Genomic DNA, 17713 nt, shown 5'->3' with positions numbered 1-17713 from the left:
TATGCCAGTCTATCAGTGACCGGTAGAGGGCAGCAGCGCAGGCTGTAAGAAAAGTGAGCGAGACAAAACCCGGAAGTGAGCCGCGCTACTGATCCGCAACATCAAGTAAGACAAGCCTAGTCTCGCCACCTTGACAAAAGGTGTTTAAGGTATGTTTTTTGAAAACGTTATTCTTATATAAAGGCTTTGTTTCCACTCCATGTTCAATTTTAAATGAATAAGTGTACGGTGTTTGGGTTTACCGTTTGGACAAATTCATGTTTATGTTCCATGTCATATTTACGCTTACAAGACGTGATGAAGATGTACGAACTAAAGTCTTTTGATAAAAATTACATTATATAAATAAAAAAACACAGTTGTGCCTCTAAGCGTTGGTGTCTGGTCACTGCAGCTGATGGGATAGGATAGGACTTTATTGTCATTGCACAAGTACAACGAAACTATGTTTTCAGCACAAACCCGTTCAAGATTAGACAAAGAAACAGTGTACAGGGTTACAGAACAGGAACGCTGATGGGTCGCCAAAGGCGCCCCGTAAAAGATAAGAAAAAGGTAAAACGCTGGGGAAGAAGATTAGTAAAAATAAATAAAAAATACAATCTAGACTGGGCTCCTAAGGGGGCTTAGTCTGGAGTGGGAAAAAACCTCCATGCCATGCACACATAAACATGTTACATTTAATCACGACAATTCGCAACAGAAGAGCGGGGAGTTGGGACCCTGGAGGTCGACTGCTGCTATGAAGCGCTGCCAGCTGTCCATCACCCCTAGGGGAAACAAGCGGTGGTGAAGGCGTGGGGTGGGGGAGTGTGTGTGTGTGTGTGTGTGTGTGTGTGTGTGTGTGTGTGTGTGTGTGTGTGTGTGTGTGTGTGTGTGTGTGTGTGTGTGTGTGTGTGTGTGTGTGTGTGTGTGTGTGTGTGTGTGCGCGCGCGCGTGTGCGCGCCCCCATTAGTGATGGGTCCGGCAACACCGATACATCGGCGCATGCGTTGAGCTCATAGAGCAAAACCCTGTGTCGGTGCGCGTACCGCTTTTACAAAGTCACGTGACTGATCATGAGCTGTTTCATACGCGAACTGTTTCACACTGACGCCTCCTCTGTGCCCTGTGAGGGGGTCTTTTCTACAGCCGCAGAAATAATAACTAAGAAGAGAAATCGTCTAAAATTTAATACGTTGGAAAAACTGTTTTTTTTTTAAATAGAAATGTGTTAAAAAAAAAAAAAATTCCCAGTCCACAAGCATCCTCATTCACAACACATTCTCTTAGATTTCCATATTATGATACATGTTCACATTATTTATTGACTGTATCTAAAAAAGATAAAAATATATTTTTTATTTAAATGAAGATATGAAATAATCCTAAATGAAATACAATGACTTGCTTTATATTATTGTATATACTAGGTCATAAAATCAGTGTCAGTTGAGTCGGTCCATAGGTTGCCTGTAGGGATTTTTAATGTCCAGCAGATGTCAGTATTTAGTGACACACTATCGACACAGTATCAATACAGTTTTGCAAGAAGAAGAGAAATCGTCTAAAATTTAATACATTGGAAAAACTGTTTTTTAAAAGATAAAAATGTGTAAAAAAAAAACATTCAAAAAATTCCCAGTCCACAAGCATCCTCATTCACAACACGTTCTCTTAGATTTCCATGTTATGATACATGTTCACATTATTTATTGACTGTATCTAAAAAAGATAAAAATATATTTTTTATTTAAATGAAGATATGAAATAATCCTAAATGAAATACAATGACTTGGTTTATATTATTGTATATACTAGGTCATAAAATCAGTGTCAGTTGAGTCGGTCCATAGGTTGCCTGTAGGGATTTTTAATGTCCAACAGATGTCAGTATTTAGTGACACAGTATCAATACAGTTTTGCAATGTGTCGAAACGCTTCATGACGCCTCATCAACCCATCACCAGTGCCCATTGTCTTGGGTATGATGATGTAATGTTCATAGGCTGGGGCCGTTCTTCATGCAAGCAAAAGTTCGACTCCAGGTGTCGTTGAGGAGGGAGGGAGGTCAAAAGCGTCCATCATTGAGGTGTCCTCGGGCGTGTTTTCAGAACAGCCTGTTCCTGCTGTTCACAGCATCAAGGCCATTCGAGGGAGTCAAATCGTAGATTAGGATGTTTGTTTTCCGCGAGCAGACATTACAATGACTTGTAATAATTGATAATAATAACAACACAAGACGTTATTTTCCACATGTAGAATATAAGATATTTGCCAATATTATACCATGATATAGCATACTTGCTGTGTGTCCACAAGCTGTCCTTCCAATATGGCCGACGTGTGGCAGAGCGCCATGGACCACGCTGTAGCTGTGGCTAGAAAAGCCGGACAGGTGGGCCTCACAACATTGATGTGTTGGGAAATAATGAGTGAGTAAAAGTGATGATTAGGTGGATGTTATTAATCAGGTGGTGCGGGAAGCTGTGCAAAGCGTTCATAAGGAAGCAGTGATGGTGAAAAGTTCGTCAGTCGATCTGGTGACCCAGACGGACCAGAAGGTGGAGAAGCTCATCATCCAGTCTGTGAAGGAGAAGTTCCCAAAACACAGGTGTGAGAAGTTAAACATTTTGAGCGTCGTCGTATGACGTTTAACCGGTATGTCTTGTCAGCTTCATAGGGGAGGAGTCTGTTGCCGCAGGAGAAGTTTGCACCCTGACTGACAGTCCCACCTGGATCATTGACCCCATTGATGGCACCACCAACTTTGTTCACACGTGAACTAAACCTGCATCATCTACATCTTTGGACAAGTCTCCCACGTTAAACTTCACGCTGTGTGTCATCTCCTCTGCAGCTATCCTTATGTTGGCGTGTCCATCGGATTCTCCGTCAACAAACAGGTGGGTCTGATCAGAACTCACATCTAGAAAAGTGACTTCACCACACTCGTTCCTCAGGTGGAGTTCGGTGTGGTATACAGTTGTCTCCAAGATCAAATGTTCACTGCACGGCGAGGGAAGGGCGCCTTCTGTAACGGAGAACCTCTACAAGTTTCTAATCAGCAAGGTCTTCCATCCATCCGTCACATGACCTCCTTTATTTAAATACACAACGTGGTGAGCAGGAATGTGACATGTGACTTCCTCTCAGACATCCACCAGGCTCTCATCGCTGCAGAGTTTGGGTCCAACAGAGACGTGCAAACCGTGGAAAAGATCTTCTCCAGCCTTAAGAAAGTTGTCAGCATCCCTGTCCACGGGTACGAGGACCACAGCAGGAGCTTCTCTGATGAACCCGTGAAAGTGTGCACCTTTTGATTCCAGGGTGCGTGGCGCAGGAAGTGCAGCCATCAACATGTGCCTGGTGGCGTCCGGCTGCGTGGAGGCTTACTACGAGATCGGCATGCACGTGTGGGATATCGCAGCGGGCTCGCTCATCGTCTCCGAGGCCGGCGGCGTCGTCATGGACGTGGAGGGTGAGAGGCGGGTCCACATGACGCCTCTTCGCAGTGCATCGCCCTTCTCACTCTTATTTTTGTTCAGGAGGCTCCTTGGACTTGATGTCCCGCCGAGTTTTGGCTGCCAACAATCGAAAAGTTGCCGAGCGACTCGTCAAAGAAATCGATGCATTCCGTCCGATTAGAGACGACGCGCCGCTGGCAGAGTGAAGACTTGTAGTCACATGACCTGTGTCAAGCAAACTACCAAAACATCCCAAAATATTCACTGGGAGACTTCAAATGAGCAGCAAGTAAGACTTTGCTACTTCCATTTTACAAGCACATTTCACATTAAAAGATTTTATCCACTGACTTTGATCTTTCCATCCAAGTAAACCATCACACAAACTCATTCCTTGCCAGAAGCTGTTACTAAACTGCCGGTGTCGAGCAAAATAGTGGATTTGTACTAATCATATGCATTAAATAACTATTAAACATAAATTAAAATGAATTCCAGACAGTATTCTAGCAAAGTTCTCCAATTGACAATATTGACACCACCGTGCTGCTTAGTTACTTACTACCATCCCATTTCATAGGAGCCAATTATTTCACATTTTCAAAGATACCATCTTTATCCTTCATGGTGGTCGCGGTGTTGGAGCGGCTTAGACCACACTTTCTCAAACATGTTTGATTTGACGTTCTTTTTCTTTGACGCACCGCCATCAGAAGTCTGCCTCAGGCTTGGGAATGAAGTTAACTAAAAATAACTAAAGTGATGTTCTTCCTCACCACACACACATAACTAGTCATTTTTATTTTTGTGCAGTAATAATAATGTACGAGAGTGTGTTGTAACACAAAATGTCGTAACACGATGGCCCCCGGTAAAGTATGGACTGCCATCTTGTGGCACCGTGAGTCATTATTAAAGGAAGTACAGTACAGTAGTACCTCATCTTACGAGCGTGCATGTTTCTTTGATGGCGCTCTTAACTCAAAACCCTTGCATCTTGTATTATAACATCTCCCATTGATATGAATTGAAATCAATTTAATTAGTGCTTGGCCCCCTGAAAACAGTACACATTTAACATATGACATGCCTTTTAAAAAGAAAAACTTAACTTTTATTCAATACATATTGTATTAAAACAATACAATAGAATGTAATACTAACAACCACAGTAGTTTTATGAAGTAATTTAATAATCTACTGTATTTACTTTGGAGAGTAGATTCATACAGTATCTCTTTTCAGCTGCTTTTTCATCAAACACATCATCAGCAGCTTTTCCATATTTTCATGGATAAATATCTGCCGTTTTGATATTATTTTAACATTATTAATGTATATTATTTTATCATTTACTTCCGGATGCCCGTCTTGGTTGGGGCCTGCTGGGTCTAGTCCCCGCGTCTATCATGGCATCTCGGTGCGCTGCAGCGTATTCTGCAGTGTTGCAAGGCTGCTGGGGTTGTGACCTTGTCTGTCAGTGTGTCTGTGATCTCCTGTTTTTTCTCTTTCTTTTTTCTTCCTCTTTCTTCAGGGGGAGCATCCGCCAGGGCAGTTGCTGGATTTTCCATCTCCATTGTTGGGGTCTCTGCGGGTGAGGTGGGTGTTTCCTGTCGCGGCCGACTTGGGTGGGGCAGTCTGGGGTAGTGGCCCGCCGTGTTCTCCTGCGAGGAATTGGGCGTGTGGTGGCCCGGTTGCTGGCAGGCCGCACCGTCTTTCTGCCCGGGTGTGATCCCTCACTGACTTGAGGGCTGTCTGTCCCCTGCTTCTACCGTGCCTTGTCCTCTGTTGGGCACCTCAGTCTACAGCCCGCCTGAATATATTGTGCGTACACACTCACAATTATTCATACATCTATACATACATACATACGCGCACACATAGGTATTTACCCACATACATACACAAATACAGTACATAGATACACACTCACGGTACATACATCCACACGCTCATTCACAGTACAAACATACATATACACATACTGTACATACACAAGCACATATAGACTCATGCATATAATCACGTTTCATCAAACGTATATTAACGTTGTTCCCCTAGGGCAGGGGTCGGCAACCAAAAACGTTGAAAGAGCCATATTGGACCAAAAATACAAAAAACAAATCTGTCTTGAGTCGCAAAAAAACGAAAAGTCGTATATAAGTGTTATAATGAAGGCAACACATGACGTAAGTGTCTATATTAGCTATAACAGCCTACTATCAAAATGACTATGTGTCGCAGGCAAGCAAATGACAGAAATGTTGAAATTTAATATTTATTCTACACATTTTTACAACGTTAGAAACCATTAGAAACCACGTGGACCCCGACTTAAACAAGTTGAAAAACTTATTCGGGTGTTACCATTTAGTGGTCAATTGTACGGAATATGTACTGTACTGTGCAATCTACTAATAAAAGTTTCAATCAATCAATCAAAGAGGCTACTCTGAAGATGAACCTGGAAATTACTGACTTTTAATGGCCAAAGGTATAGATGTGTGTGTCCAAGTTAAGGTTGTCTTCTTTTAATAGATTTATTACAATCTATGGAAAGCTAGGTAGTGTTTGCTGTGGTCTGGAACAACATGGCACACAAACACTTATCAAAAATGCAGCCAATATTACATACAGATAATGTGTCATGAGACATGCGAAACTAAATTATATACAAAGAGGATAAAAGGAAAGGAAATGAAATGAGCTCAAATATACCTACGAATGAGCCATAATGATGCAATATGTACATACAGCTAGCCTAAATAGCTTATTAGCATTGATTAGCTTGCAGTCATGCGCTGACCAAATTTGCCTGATTAGCACACCAACAAGTCAATAACATCAACAAAGCACACCTTTGTGCATTCACGCACAGCATAAAACGTTTGGTGGACAAAATGAGACAAAGAAGGAGTGGAAGATTTTACATGTAAACAAACTGTTGAGTCACACACTAAGGTGAGTTCAAGAACCGCCGAAAAATAGGACAAAACGATGTTCACCAAATACTGTCATCAGTGAAGCGCACACAAACATATTAAACAGTGGTAGTTCTAACAATTGTTGTTTGTCCTCAAACAAAATACATACTAAAACAAAAAAAATATTTTTCCCCATCTTTTTCCAATTTCAATCCTTTTTTAAAAATGCTCCAGTGAGCCACTAGGGTGGCACTAAAGAGCCGCGGGTTGCTGAACCCCGCCCTAGGTGAAACTGTGTAAATCACAGCACACTGAAAAAGCCTAACCTATTTTTACTTTAACAATTTAGGGACGGCGTGGCGCAGTGGAAGAATGGCCGTGCGCGACCCGAGGGTCCCTGGTTCAATCCCCACCTAGTACCAACCTCATCATGTCCGTTGTGTCCTGAGCAAGACACTTCACCCTTGCTCCTGATGGGTGCTGGTTAGCGCCTTGCATGGCAGCTCCCTCCATCAGTGTGTGAATGTGTGTGTGAATGGGTAAATGTGGAAGTAGTGTCAAAGCGCTTTGAGTACCTTGAAGGTAGAAAAGCGCTATACAAGTACAACCCATTTATTTATTATTATAACAATCTACAAGGTTAGTAAAGTTCGCTTCTCTTTCTTTACCTCCATTCATCAGTTTTCTTTTGTAATTCAAGTAATCATTACATATATGTATTGTTGCATTTGAAACTATTGTAATGTTTATAATAGAGGTAGTTATTATTAATAGTGCTATTTTTATTGCTCCATTAAAAAAAATACAGCATTTTAGCATTCTTGACTGGCATTAGAATCCTCCTGTTACAGACTAACAGTGATAACGTCAAATTGCTTTGCAAGTTGCCGACACACCCTGTCACGTTTTGATGATTTCTTTCTTTAATTCAGTGAATATCGTCCACTTTTTCTCAGCACTGTCCTTCACACTCGCGCTATTCCTTCCAATGGTTGGACAACAAATTGATGTCAATCTCTGTAAGGTAATGCCAGCGAGTGAAATCAGATATTTTGGTCGGATCTCACGGGCTTCACTGTGACATTTGCAACATTAACTAATGGCGGGGAAGCTTGTAACTCAAATATTGCTTGTAACTCAAAGCATAACAATTAGCCGAGAGACAGTTCTTATCTCAAAACACTCTTTAAGTTGAGGTACCACTGTAGTTAATTGCCAACTTTTCTTGGTATAATAAGTAGAGATGTCCGATAATGGCTTTTTTGCCGATATTGTCCAACTCTTAATTACCGATTCCGATATCAACCGATACCGATATATACAGTCGTGGAATTAACACATTATTATGCCTAATTTTGTTGTGATGCCCCGCTGGATGCATTAAATAATGTAACAAGGTTTTCCAAAATAAATCAACTCAAGTTATGGAAAAAAATGCCAACATGGCATTGCCATATTTATTATTGAAAGTGCATTATTTTTTTTAACATGCTTCAAAACAGCAGCTTGGAATTTGGAACATGCTCTCCCTGAGAGAGCATGAGGAGGTTGAGGTGGGCGGGGTGGGGGGTAGGGTTGAGGTGTGTGTGTGTGTGTGGGGGCGGGGGGTTAGGGGGTAGCGGGTGGTGTCTATTGTAGCGTACCGGCAGAGTTAGTGCTACAAGGGGTACGGAGTATTTGTTCTGTTGTGTTTATGTTGTGTTACGGTGCGGATGTTCTCCCGAAATGTGTTTGTCATTCTTGTTTGGTGTGGGTTCACAGTGTGGCATATTGGCAGTCTGATATTATCGGACATCTCTAATAATAAGTAAACTCCAGTAAGGAAAGAAAAAGCAGGAATTGTATTTATGCTTTATTCAAGTTTGAACACTTTATGAACTCCCATCAGCTGCTGTACTGATTGGCTTGGCCCTCCACTCTTTGCCCTCAGTCAAAGCTCGCGGTTGGTGGATGAACACGCTGAACCGGACGTCCTGATTAGCCGCTGCCCTGACAAAGCGACTGTTTGCCGTCATGGTGACCGCCTGCAGCGAGTCTCCGGTGCCAAAAATCAAGAGGGAGCGGCGGTTTACCTTGGCACTCGGCGTGAGGCGCAATGCCCGCTCTGAAGGCCGGTCGTCCACCAGGTGGAGGCGGTCCAGCAGCTGGCGAGCGCGCTCCTTCTCGCCGGGCCCGCCAAGTGTATCCAGGATGAGCTGGAAGTCCTGGACGGCAGCGGCACAGGCGTACAACTCCTTCCCCGCCATGAAGGCGTCGAGTTGCGGCAACACCTGCTGGCGGCGCTCCTGAGCGGCCTGCTCAGTGAGAACGTGCTCTCTGAAGGTGAAGTGACAGCGGCCGTGACTCAGCGATGACACGTAGGCGATGAGCGTGGTGATGTCAAGGTTGACGCGGGGACACTCTTCGGTGCGGACTTGTGTGGGGAATGCCAGGCTTGCCACAACGTTGTCGCGGTCCACTCTGGTCAGCTCGGACTCCTCTTCCTCCTCCTCGTTTTCATCGTCCTCTTCCTCTGTCAGCACCGCGTTTACGGCGACGATGTCCCCGCGGACAGACACGCCCATGTCCTTCAGGCGCTCTGCCATGGGGCTGGACACGCCGTTGTAAAAGGCAAAGACGACGTGGGGGTGGAGGTACTGGACGGGCTGCTGGCAGCTCGCCTGCACGAAGTCCTCCGCCTGTCGGATGATGCTCTTGATGCCGTACTGGCCCCGCCCCTGCCAGATGTTGTGTAGAGCCTCGGCTTTCCTGCCCACCGCCTTGACCCAGGTGTGCCCACCATTGGCCACCACGTCCACCACCAGTGTCTGCTTGCGGCTGGCGGTGTCCTGGTAGGAGAAGACATGCAGCACGGCGACCACGTCCTCAAGACTCTCAGCAGACTCCACGATGGCGGTCAGGTGGGTCAGATTGGTGCTGTGCAAGTGGGACTCTTTGATGAGCAGTTCGCCACTCTCCACTCGCCTCAGGAAGCGGAGCTCTGCTCGCAGTTTGCTGCATAATTTCCCTCTGCCTTCCACAGAGGGACTGAGCTTCTCGGCCCTTTGACACAGCGTTTTGGCCACGCCAATTCTCTCCTGCAACATGTCCTTCAGAGACATGGTGGAGACATCCTACCTGAGGACAGGAAGACCACATGGTGAGACCTGCACTCTGATCCAGGTACAAACCTTAATCTGGCCTTGTTGAATCAAGTGTGCTCGCCAAACAAGTAAAAAGAAAAGACTTGGGTGTTGGGTTTCTTTTAGGAACAGTATTATTTAAATCGTAGCCAAACAAACGTGATTCTAGTGGGAACGTCAGCACTTAATTGATTTAGTTGACATTAGTCGAGATTAATTACCTTTTACTATGTCCCTGCTACTAATTATTACTACTGAACATATACACAAACACACGATAGAGTTAAATGGATCAACTTGCCGAAAACTTACTGTGTCGGTGACGTGTATGGTTTAGATCAGCTAATGCTAACAGCTTCCTTCTTCCGCGTCTAACCGGAAAAACAACAGACCGACTTCCTGTAAAGCAAGCTAATATTACGTGTTTCCGGGCAAAGTGCTTCCGATGTTACGTATACATGAGAATAAGATGTATTATAGTGCTAAAATAAGCATCAAAATCATTAACTTGGGTATTACGACGAGGCGTACGTAACGCTGATGATTTACTTTGTTTTCATTTGAATGTGTTTAATTGTACTGAAACCTACAGCACGGCGGAATTGACACGCCCGAAAATCAATCTGTAGCTGAAGCAATAGTGTGTATGAAGTGATAATATTGGTATTTTTTTTGTAGCACCAACAATTAGACATAAGTGGAAACATTACACCTAATGCAGTAATATAGACAAAAATTGAGATTGTTTGTAGTTGAAGCAATAATATAATACAGATAAAACGTATTTAGCTTAAACAATAGTATGTATTAAGTGAGAATATTTGTATTTTTTGTAGCAGCAACAATTAGACAAGTGCAATTATTACAGCTAATGCAGTAATAAATGTGCACAAAAAGGGAGACTGTTATGTGCAAAGCAATAATATGATCATCCATCCATTTCCTACCGCCGCTTGTCCTTTTATGGTTCGCGGCATCCGTTTTCTACCGCCGGTCCCTTTATGGGTCAGACAACATGCACTAGGACCAATTTAGTGTTGCCAATTAATCTATCCCCAGGTGCGTGTCTTTGGAGGTGGGAGGAAGTCGGAGTACCTGGAGGGAACCCATGCAGGCGGGGAGAACATGCACAACTCCACACCGAAAGATCCCAAGCCGAGGATCAAACCCGTGCTGCCGTCATATAAATCTAAGCCATTGTTTTTATCCATCCATTTTCTACCGCTGGTCCCTTGACTTGTCCAGGGTGTACCCCGCCTTCCGCATTAATTTCATAATTTTTTCAAATCATTTCAATGGGATGATCATAATACAGATAAAGCGTTATTTATAATCATTTGAAACAATAAATAATTATGTTATTCATTTGTAGAAAAACAAATATGCACACACGGGAGAACACTGTTATTCATTCAATACAGTACGGTCATACAGAGAATATTGTACCGGTAATTCAATTGCGTCACAACTATTTTACAGTGAACAATTCAATGCGTCATGATGCTACACACGCCATCTTAAGAGTGTAGGAATATATGCAATGGTTTAATAATAAATATTTTTATTCACTGACTGTAATGCTGAGGACATAAGGCACATAAAGCAATGAAGTCCGAGTCATGTGACAAACAGCACGATCTTCCAATCAGGAGCCACTTGATGCACGGAAGGTCGGGGGTCACAGTGGGAGGCCAAGTCAGACTTCATCAGCTCTTCGCTTGTTTCCTTTTCTGGACAAGTTCCGCCAAGATCTTGTAACGAACTATGCAGTCCTCCTAAATGCAACACAGAAAGCTCATCATGTCATCCTGTAGAATAGACATTGCTCACTTTTGTCTACTACTTTCTCCTGTTCATGATACTTTGTAATACTAAATTGTACTTTTTAGGGCTGTGAATTTTTGGGCACCACACGATTCAGAATAGATTCTTGATTAAAAACGATTTTAAATTCAAAATCTATACTTTTTTTTAATGCCATTGAATGTCAGCTCTATGATTCATTACATTCCTCCATAAAACAGATAAACAGCTCAGATCAATTTCAATGTTACATTAAAAAAAACTTGTTTTAATAAAAATGCTACCCAAACATTTAAAAAAATAGTCAAATACAAAGAAGGCAACAAGAGAATTATCCAACACGTCCCTTTTCTAAAGTAAATCTGTACAGCAAATATGGGCATCTACATTAAAAAAATATTAATCAATTTTTTTAATTAAGAATCGTTCCAAATAAGAATCCCAATTAACCTGATCTGATTATTTTTTTGACACCCATAGTACTTTTTCGGTCACGCCATGACTTTATTTACAAGTGTGTCGTCACATTAAGATGTTTGCAGAAATGAACACAGATTTAGGTTTCAACAAGTCAAATTTAAAACCATAAAGAGAAAAATTAATCAATTTTAAGTACAGTGCATGAAATCATTCACTGCTCTTTCACATAGAAAAAAAATGCTTAACCCAACTAAAAATACCAGAAGCTTTTCTATTGTAAACTTGGTTTGAAACTCTGAAATAAATATTCAAACAACGCAATTGCCATTTTTCGAATTTGCCATTGAATTTCAATGCTTTAATGCCCAATGTTCTGGAGTCTGATTGCAGAAGGTGTTTGATATCGAATGTTTCCACGTGACATCAGCCATAGAAAGCACAACAATATATTGTCAGTGAAATGGACTGTTGACATCTCTGCAAAAACTAAATGTTAAACTTTTGCAGTGTTGAAAGGATTGCGCAAATACATAAAAACACGTACAATATTATCGTCTGACCGAGTTGTGACAAAACAGGGAGCGCAGACACAGCAACTGTCTAAAGAAAGGCGATTAGAATTTTGATGGGAAGAATGGATAACATTCAAACTTGCTCAACTCATCAGTGCTTTTAGTGAAATACTGCTTATAAAGAAAGACTATTTAGTCATGACAATATGATGTTCACTTCCCTTGCTTTTCTGGTCCTCACCCAAACACACTGATTTGTGAGCTAAATAAATGTGAGCTTAGTTTTTAATGTCAGTTGCTGTATAAGGCTTGGAGAAAAGACAAAGTATTTTACAAAGTCTGGGTAGGTGGACCTGAAATTATTGGAACAAATAAAAAGCAAAGAACTGTATAATTGAATGACAGCATTGTATTAGTTATACTGCTGTGAGTAAATTACTATTAGCCACGTGTGCTTACTGTGTTTATTAGTATGATTTCGCTAGTAAACATCTCATACAGTGTGACTCTTATTCAGCAATTAGCACCACATAACTCTCCTTTGGGGGTTAATAAGTCTATCCCTGTACATTAATTTCACAGCATTGTTTAAAATGTTTTGTAGTTATGAATAGCACTAGAGGTGAGGAAATAACCGATTATTAGATGCATTCGCAATTCAGACCGGAATATTATAAAATCGATTAGTAAATATCAATAATCAATATATTTATTGTAAATAAAGTAATGCAGACAGTTTTAAAATGTTACGAGCCACCTCACGAGAGATCCGAGCAGCTCCTTTATTTTAAGGCACCTCTGCCACAGAGGTTATGTTTTCAGTAGTTTGTTTGGAACACAACTCAAACATTAGGATTTAGAAAAAAACAATTCTTCTTATCTACTACGAAGCGGAACACACTTCACTCCCTGCTTCCTTTCTCTTCCCTAACGGCGTAAAGATTTTGAAACCGCAACAACGCTGTATCTACAATACCATTACATCCTTATTATGGATTTGTTTTAAATAAACACAATATTGATATATTATTATAGACATTTCTGGGTTATATTTAGACAGTTTAAAGCCTTAAATTCAAGTTATTGGATTTTAGACTTTTTAAGACTCCGCAGGAACCCTGGTTATAGACAAAACACGAAGCTCACCTTGCTTTTCCCTGGCACCACTTTGGCGATGCAGTCCCAGCGCTCGGCAGTTCCTCTGGGGAACTGTTGCAGGGCCAGTTCCAGCAGCTTTTGTTGGTTCTGAGTCCAAACCATCAAGTCCGGTTTGTTCTCTTGAGGCTCTACCTCCTCATCCTCCTCTTCGGGGTGGAAGTCTTTCTGTCGCCGAGCTCTGACACGGAGCTCCCCTTCATTTGCTGCTACCAGGTTCTTCTTGTTCCTTTTCTTGGCCACCGGAATCAATTCCTCCTGCGGCTCGCCACTGCCCACGCCCACTCTTTGTGTCATCACACAGTCAGGAACAGGAAGTGACCTTGCAGGAATAGAGGGCTTCTTCAACTCAGACAGCTTGACGAGACCTGCACCAGCAGAGAGACAAGGGTCCAGATGTGGTGTAGTAGAAGACCAAGGAGAATCTAGGTTTGTTTACCTGTGCTGAGGTTGACGTTGTCTTTGGCCTGTTTGACTTTGGTGGTCACCTGTTGAAGGAAACAATATTTTCACCAAGCAGTTGATGTCTTGATGCAGCGTTCCGCTAAAAAGAGCTTACATCAGTCACAGATCTTCCCAGCTCAAGAGCGATTTTCTCCCAGCGTCCTGGTGTTCCTCCTGGAAATTTGCCCATCAATCTGCTGAGTAGGCTGATGTCATCCTCGCTCCACTCTGAAGCCTAACAACAACATCATCTCACCTTTGCGCCATCATCCTAAGCATCTCACAATCTTTATTTTTATTTAGCAGCTACCTTCTTCTTGGCATGCCTCTGGTCCTGCAGCCATTCATCCAGCTGGTCTTCTACTTCCTCAATGGATGCCGCCTGCTGGTAACTTTGAAAGTTCAACTCATCTTCTGATGGGACATAAACAGGAAAGTCCATCTTTGCTTTCTTCACCTTCGGCCTCTTCTCTCCTGGAAGGACAGGCAGGAGGTGAAAGGTCACGTGAGTTTAAACAAGGAAGGAAGAAAAAAGAAAAAATCATTTACTGGTCACAACTTCCTGTTGAGCTTCTTCTTCTTCCCTCTGGTGTTGCTTCATCTGCTGGTAGTCTTTGTAGAACTGTTGGACCTCCTGAACACACAAACAAGAACCATTCAAAATAACCACAACCGGGACCACACAGACCACCAGTGTACCTGCAGGGTTTGTGGCGCGTGTTTGATTGACAGGTAAATCCACATGCTGACTTTCAGAGGAAGAATGTCCTGCCAGTGGGGGCGCTCCTGAGCCCTGCAAAGACCATTACACACATGCGCACTAAGAGGAGAGGTCCATACAGCAGCGAAGCCACACCTGTCCTACCTGTCGGGACGGTCTGGTGTTGTCCACTTGACTTCTTCTGCCAGTTTAGAGTTGATCTTCTTTTTCTTTTCTTTCTTCTTTTTACTCAACACCTCATCCTACAAACATTTCCCCTTTAGGTCACGTGACCAACTTCCTGATGGGCTGTGTGTGTCTGATGGCTTTTGCTTGGCTCACTCACCAGCTGTTTTTCCAGGTAAATGGACCAAAGGACGACATAGTGCCCCACGGTGAGGATGAGGAAGAGGAGGAAGGCCAACTCGCTGTTACTCATCTTCCTCACACGTCGGTAGTAGAAGACGGGCTGACGCCAGTCAGGTAGTCCGTTCAACAGGATGTCGTCATACCTGCGCAAAGGTCGGCAATTAATATGTGTACGTACGCTGAAATCGGCCGACAGCTCACCTGTTTCGTCTCTCTTCATCTTTTAAGACTTCGTAAATGGCCACCAACTTCAAAGTGAACACAAAACGTCACGTTCATGCGTTTACATCAATAGATGTCATTGATCGACTGTCATCACCTGTCGAAATTGGCTTTCTGCATTTGCATCCTTGTTCTTGTCAGGGTGCAAAATGAGGGACAAGCGTCGATACGCCTTCTTGATTTCTGCTGCTGGGGCATCCTGAACACACACATTACGTTATAAATTCCCTTTGTCAGTGATTAAGATAGAAGATAAAGTTCCCTATTTAATGTTAATTGTTGAATATAATTGACTATATTATCGTTGACGTAAACAAGCTATTAATGTAGTCATGCACCTTTAAGTTGAGTCTGTTTGAGTCAGGCAGTTTACCGGGCAGCTGTTTACTTCCCGCGGTCCTTCAGGCAGTGTGTTAAACAGTGTGTATGTGAGAGTGTACTTAGCTGCTGCTGCTAAAAAGTTACATATAAAGTAGAAGTTGAAACGTAAAACGGTGTTCTTATTCCCTAACCGGAGTACGCTCACGGGTGAAGAGTCCCAGCACAACAACAACATCAGTTTATCCATATGGTTCTTTAATACATTATTTAGATAGTGTGTATGGTATACTTGCCAACCCTCCCGATTTTCCCGGGAGACTCACGAATTTCAGTGCCCCTCCCGAAAATCTCTCGGGGCAACCATTCTCCCGATTTCCACCCGGACAACAATATTGGGGGTGTGCCTTAAAGGCACTGCCTTTAGCGTCCTCTCACCTGAAACCTTCACCCCTTAACAGCCGCATGCTGTCCAGGCGTCCGCTTTTCCTGCATATAAACAGCGTGCCGGCCCAGTCACATACTAATGCAGCGTTGGACGGGTTTAACAATGGTCTTTACTCGAAGATGTTTTATGGTCTTTTGACTGCTTTAATGATGTTAAAGTGGCCTAGTGGTTAGAGTGTCCGTCCTGAGATCGGTAGGTTGTGAGTTCAAACCCCGGCCAAGTCATACCAAAGACTATTAAAAAAATGGGACCCATTACCTCCCTGCTTGGCACTCAGCATCAAGGGTTGGAATTGGGGGTTAAATCACCATAAATTGGGGCGGTATAGCTCGGTTGGTAGAGCGGCCGTGCCAGCAACTTGAGGGTTTCAGGTTCGATCCCTGCTTCTGCCATCCTAGTCACTGCCGTTGTGTCCTTGGGCAAGACTTTACCCACCTGCTCCCAGTGCCACCCACACTGGTTTAAATGTAACTTAGATATTGGGTTTCACTATGTAAAGCACTTTGAGTCACTAGAGAAAAGCGCTATATAAATATAATTCACTTCACTTCACAAATGATTCCCGGGCGCGGCACCGCTGCTGCCCACTGCTCCCCTCACCTCCCAGGGGGTGAACAAGGGGATCGATCAAATGCAGAGGACAAATTTCACCACGCCTAGTGTGTGTGACAATCATTGGTACTTTAACTTTAACTTCAAGCACACACACACAAGTGAATGCAAGTCATACTTGGTCAACAGCCATACATGTCACACTGTACGGTGGCCGTATAAACAACTTTAACACTGTTAAAGGGGACGGCGTGGCGCAGTTGGGAGAGTGACCGTGCCAGCAACCTGAGGGTTCCTGGTTCAATCCCCAACCTCGTCACGTCCGTTGTGTCCTTGAGCAAGACACTTCCCCCTTGCTCCTGATGGGTCGTGGTTAGGGCCTTGCATGGCAGCTCCCGCCATCAGTGTGTGACTGTGTGTGTGAATGGGTGAATAAGTGTCAAAGCACTTTGAGTACCTTGAAGGTAGAAAAGCGCTATACAAGTATAACCCATTTACCATTTATTTACTAACATGAGCCACACTGTCAATCCACACCAAACAAGAATGACAAAACACATTTCGGGAGAACATCCGCACCGTAACACAACATAAACACAACAGAACAAATACCCAGAACCCCTTGCAGCACTAACTCTTCCGGGACGCTACAATAACATCTACGGCTTTTGGAGCTCAGTGCACACAACAACAAGGAGACGAAGCAGAGACAGGGCGATGACGAGTAAGAAGAAAAAATACGCTTGCAAGTTCCAAAATGATTGGAAAAAAAGAATTTAATTTCATCCAGGACAGCTCGAAGGGGAATAGGTATGCTGCCTGCACCTCAACCCCGCCCCCCAACCTCGAAACCACGCCCCCAACAACGCCCTCCCATCTCCCGAATTCGAAGGTCTCAAGGTTGGCTGTATGGTATTGTGTTTATGTGTTTTTAGTAGTAGTATTGCGGTCATTCATATTTTACTAGTAGTTTGTGTGTGTATATATTACGTGTGTTCTCAAAATGTTCAAGGAATATAAGAGTGTGCTGCTAGCCGTTAGCATGAGCTAGCTGTTAAAGCCAAGCTGGACTGATAAGTGGCGCCATTGACTTGTTACCATGGAGACAGTTGAACTGGTACGAACCTGCTCCACCGACAAAAATTGGTAGAAGGTCTCCGGGATCTCTTCGACGAGGTCGAGAAGCTCCATGTCGGCGTCCCAAGCCGCCGAGGGAGGACACGCAGACAGCACCAGCACGGAGAGCAACACGACCCAGTCCGCCATCGTGTGCTGCTT

At 43.3% G+C, this 17713-nt stretch overlaps 3 protein-coding genes across 5 annotated transcripts; 1 reads left to right on the top strand and 2 right to left on the bottom strand.

Annotated features, from left to right (window-relative positions):
- The first annotated feature begins 21 nt into the window (after positions 1-21).
- On the top strand, positions 22-8436 carry impa1 (inositol monophosphatase 1). Of its 2 annotated transcripts, XR_009817321.2 has the most exons (11): positions 22-149; positions 2302-2377; positions 2454-2593; positions 2655-2759; positions 2840-2885; positions 2943-3051; positions 3136-3244; positions 3309-3460; positions 3528-3735; positions 4981-5045; positions 8301-8436. XR_009817321.2 is itself a non-coding variant. In XM_061979248.2 (9 exons), exons 2-9 carry the CDS (start codon positions 2315-2317, stop codon positions 3650-3652), a joined length of 849 nt encoding a protein of 282 aa, XP_061835232.1. In that variant the 5' UTR covers positions 22-149; positions 2302-2314; the 3' UTR covers positions 3653-3796. The 2 variants fall into 2 exon arrangements, 1 of the variants encoding a protein (XP_061835232.1); XM_061979248.2 differs by lacking the exons at positions 4981-5045; positions 8301-8436 and having other exon boundaries at positions 3528-3796.
- On the bottom strand, positions 8204-10564 carry lg19h7orf25 (linkage group 19 C7orf25 homolog). Of its 2 annotated transcripts, none has more exons than XM_061979246.2 (2): positions 10440-10564; positions 8204-9487 (listed from the first exon to the last, which is right to left on the bottom strand). In XM_061979246.2, exon 2 carries the CDS (start codon positions 9469-9471, stop codon positions 8242-8244), a length of 1230 nt encoding a protein of 409 aa, XP_061835230.1. In that variant the 5' UTR covers positions 9472-9487; positions 10440-10564; the 3' UTR covers positions 8204-8241. The 2 variants fall into 2 exon arrangements, with proteins under 2 accessions (XP_061835230.1, XP_061835228.1); XM_061979244.2 differs by lacking the exon at positions 10440-10564 and adding an exon at positions 9805-9914.
- A 472-nt stretch (positions 10565-11036) lies between these two features.
- Positions 11037-17701, bottom strand: dnajc1 (DnaJ (Hsp40) homolog, subfamily C, member 1). The gene is made up of 12 exons (XM_061979243.2): positions 17561-17701; positions 15215-15316; positions 15097-15143; positions 14873-15038; positions 14692-14789; positions 14526-14619; positions 14376-14460; positions 14137-14300; positions 13942-14061; positions 13822-13870; positions 13374-13750; positions 11037-11267 (listed from the first exon to the last, which is right to left on the bottom strand). Exons 1-12 carry the CDS (start codon positions 17699-17701, stop codon positions 11199-11201), a joined length of 1512 nt encoding a protein of 503 aa, XP_061835227.1. The 3' UTR covers positions 11037-11198.
- Positions 17702-17713: the final 12 nt, after the last annotated feature.

This window comes from Nerophis lumbriciformis, linkage group LG19 (assembly GCF_033978685.3).
Source record: "Nerophis lumbriciformis linkage group LG19, RoL_Nlum_v2.1, whole genome shotgun sequence".
Taxonomy (NCBI): Eukaryota; Metazoa; Chordata; class Actinopteri; order Syngnathiformes; family Syngnathidae; genus Nerophis; species Nerophis lumbriciformis.
This window is presented reverse-complemented; position numbering and strand designations above follow the sequence as displayed.

What these genes read in the sequence shown, in the direction of transcription:
- impa1 (XM_061979248.2), top strand. Translation starts at nt 2,315, where the DNA reads ATGGCCGACGTGTGGCAGAGCGCCATGGACCACGCTGTAGCTGTGGCT. An exon ending in ACAAGTTTCTAATCAGCAAG is followed by an intron (nt 3,052 to 3,135) that starts GTCTTCCATCCA and finishes ACTTCCTCTCAG; the next exon opens with ACATCCACCAGGCTCTCATC. An exon ending in GTCAGCATCCCTGTCCACGG is followed by an intron (nt 3,245 to 3,308) that starts GTACGAGGACCA and finishes TTTTGATTCCAG; the next exon opens with GGTGCGTGGCGCAGGAAGTG.
- lg19h7orf25 (XM_061979246.2), bottom strand. Translation starts at nt 9,471, where the DNA reads ATGTCTCTGAAGGACATGTTGCAGGAGAGAATTGGCGTGGCCAAAACG.
- dnajc1 (XM_061979243.2), bottom strand. Translation starts at nt 17,701, where the DNA reads ATGGCGGACTGGGTCGTGTTGCTCTCCGTGCTGGTGCTGTCTGCGTGT. An exon ending in CAGAAAGCCAATTTCGACAG is followed by an intron (nt 15,144 to 15,214) that starts GTGATGACAGTC and finishes TTCACTTTGAAG; the next exon opens with TTGGTGGCCATTTACGAAGT. An exon ending in ACGCGCCACAAACCCTGCAG is followed by an intron (nt 14,461 to 14,525) that starts GTACACTGGTGG and finishes TTGTGTGTTCAG; the next exon opens with GAGGTCCAACAGTTCTACAA.